The following is a 1653-nucleotide window of genomic DNA, read 5'->3' as shown; positions in this document are numbered from 1 at the left end:
TGAACATAAATATTAATAAAGACATCAAGTATATAGCTAGTAATAGGTATTAATTAGAGTGAGAATTAATGGGAATGATGATGATGAGGAAGGCGTGGGCGGTGGCGATGGTGGTGATGTGTGCAGTGATGGTTTGTGCATCGGCTCAAAGTGCGAGCAATGTTAGAGCAACATACCATTTGTACAATCCACAAGATAATAACTGGGACTTGCTGAAGGTGAGTGCATTCTGTGCCACTTGGGACGCCAACAAGCCCTTGGCTTGGCGCCAAAAGTATGGCTGGACTGCCTTCTGCGGACCCGTCGGCCCTCGTGGCCAGGAGGCTTGCGGCAAATGCTTGAGAGTAAGACACTACTACTGCCCACCCCACTATATTATGCATGCATAATTGTTTTTTGTTTCTGTATATATTAATTATATTCTATAAATTAGAGACAATAATTGGTATAGCTTAATAATTTTATCATATTTCATCATCGAGTATTTTCATGATATAAAAATTAAATTTACCATTTATACATTATATTATATATTTCATATATTGTTATCGAATCTTAGTAATTTTAACACTATTTCGATCAAGATTTAAAATATTAAAAGATTATTGTATTTAAAATATAATCTTATTTTGTTCCCATTATTCTCCTTTGAAAAAATCTTTTGGTCAACGAACAACTATTTTTAATTTGTTAAAGAAAAAAATGGGGAGTCTAGATCCCTGAACTAACAGATATGGGGAGAGATGAAACTATTTAAAGATTAAAATGATTCTTTCTATTTTTTTAAAATTTTGTACCAACAGAACTCTGAACTATTCTTTTGTCAAAATAAAACTTAATAATAATCTAATCTAGAGATGTTATGATAAAACTAGTTACAATTTCTGTATCCGTTTGTGTTAGAAATTGTCTTAAAGTTGGTTATATTTAAAAATAAAATTATTGAAAATTGAGCTCAAGGTCTTATTTTTACTATTTTTGAAAATATAGGGTCCATTTTATCATTTAACAAAAGAGAGAGTCCAATTAATAATTTTTGCAAAACACAGAATCTAAAATGGTATTTACTTTTTTTTTCTTTACAATTAAGTGTTCACACGTTTTTGAAGGACTTCGAATTTTCAAAGTTTAAAAATTTAATTTACTATCAGTACTATTTTGTTCTATATAGAAATAGTTTAGGGATAGCTACGAAATGATATACATATATATATTTATAGATATTGCATACAAATATATAATTAAGTATAAATTATATATATACATAAAAATAATATATGTGTGTGTGTGTCCAGGTGACAAACACAGGGACAGGAGACCAAGTTACAGTAAGAATTGTGGATCAGTGCAGCAATGGTGGACTGGACTTGGATGTAAATGTATTTAACCAGATTGACACTAATAAGGAAGGCGTTGCTCGAGGCCACCTTATGGTCAACTATGACTTCGTCAACTGTGGTGACTAAATACTAATATGCATGACACGTGTTCTTTTATAATTGACAGTCTTATAGAAATGAAATAAATTTGGTACTAGTAGAGTAGTACCCATCTCTACACCTACCTCTTCTTCAGCTAATTTAATGATATAAGAATATTATATGTCGTTGCTTACACGACAATGAATAAATAATATTTTCTCATTTTTACTTA

General features: G+C 30.7%; 1 protein-coding gene across 1 annotated transcript; it reads left to right on the top strand.

Moving 5' to 3' along the window:
- On the top strand, positions 1–1653 carry LOC115720967 (pathogenesis-related protein PR-4). The gene is made up of 2 exons (XM_030650189.2): positions 1–344; positions 1296–1653. The coding sequence occupies exons 1-2, from the start codon at positions 69–71 to the stop codon at positions 1464–1466; spliced, it is 447 nt and encodes a 148-aa protein (XP_030506049.2). The 5' UTR covers positions 1–68; the 3' UTR covers positions 1467–1653.

Source organism: Cannabis sativa, chromosome 2, assembly GCF_029168945.1.
Source record: "Cannabis sativa cultivar Pink pepper isolate KNU-18-1 chromosome 2, ASM2916894v1, whole genome shotgun sequence".
Classification (NCBI taxonomy): Eukaryota; Viridiplantae; Streptophyta; class Magnoliopsida; order Rosales; family Cannabaceae; genus Cannabis; species Cannabis sativa.
The sequence above is the reverse complement of the archived record's forward strand: the minus strand, read 5'-3'. Positions and strand labels throughout refer to the sequence as shown.

What these genes read in the sequence shown, in the direction of transcription:
- LOC115720967 (XM_030650189.2), top strand. Translation starts at nt 69, where the DNA reads ATGGGAATGATGATGATGAGGAAGGCGTGGGCGGTGGCGATGGTGGTG. An exon ending in CTTGCGGCAAATGCTTGAGA is followed by an intron (nt 345 to 1,295) that starts GTAAGACACTAC and finishes GTGTGTGTCCAG; the next exon opens with GTGACAAACACAGGGACAGG.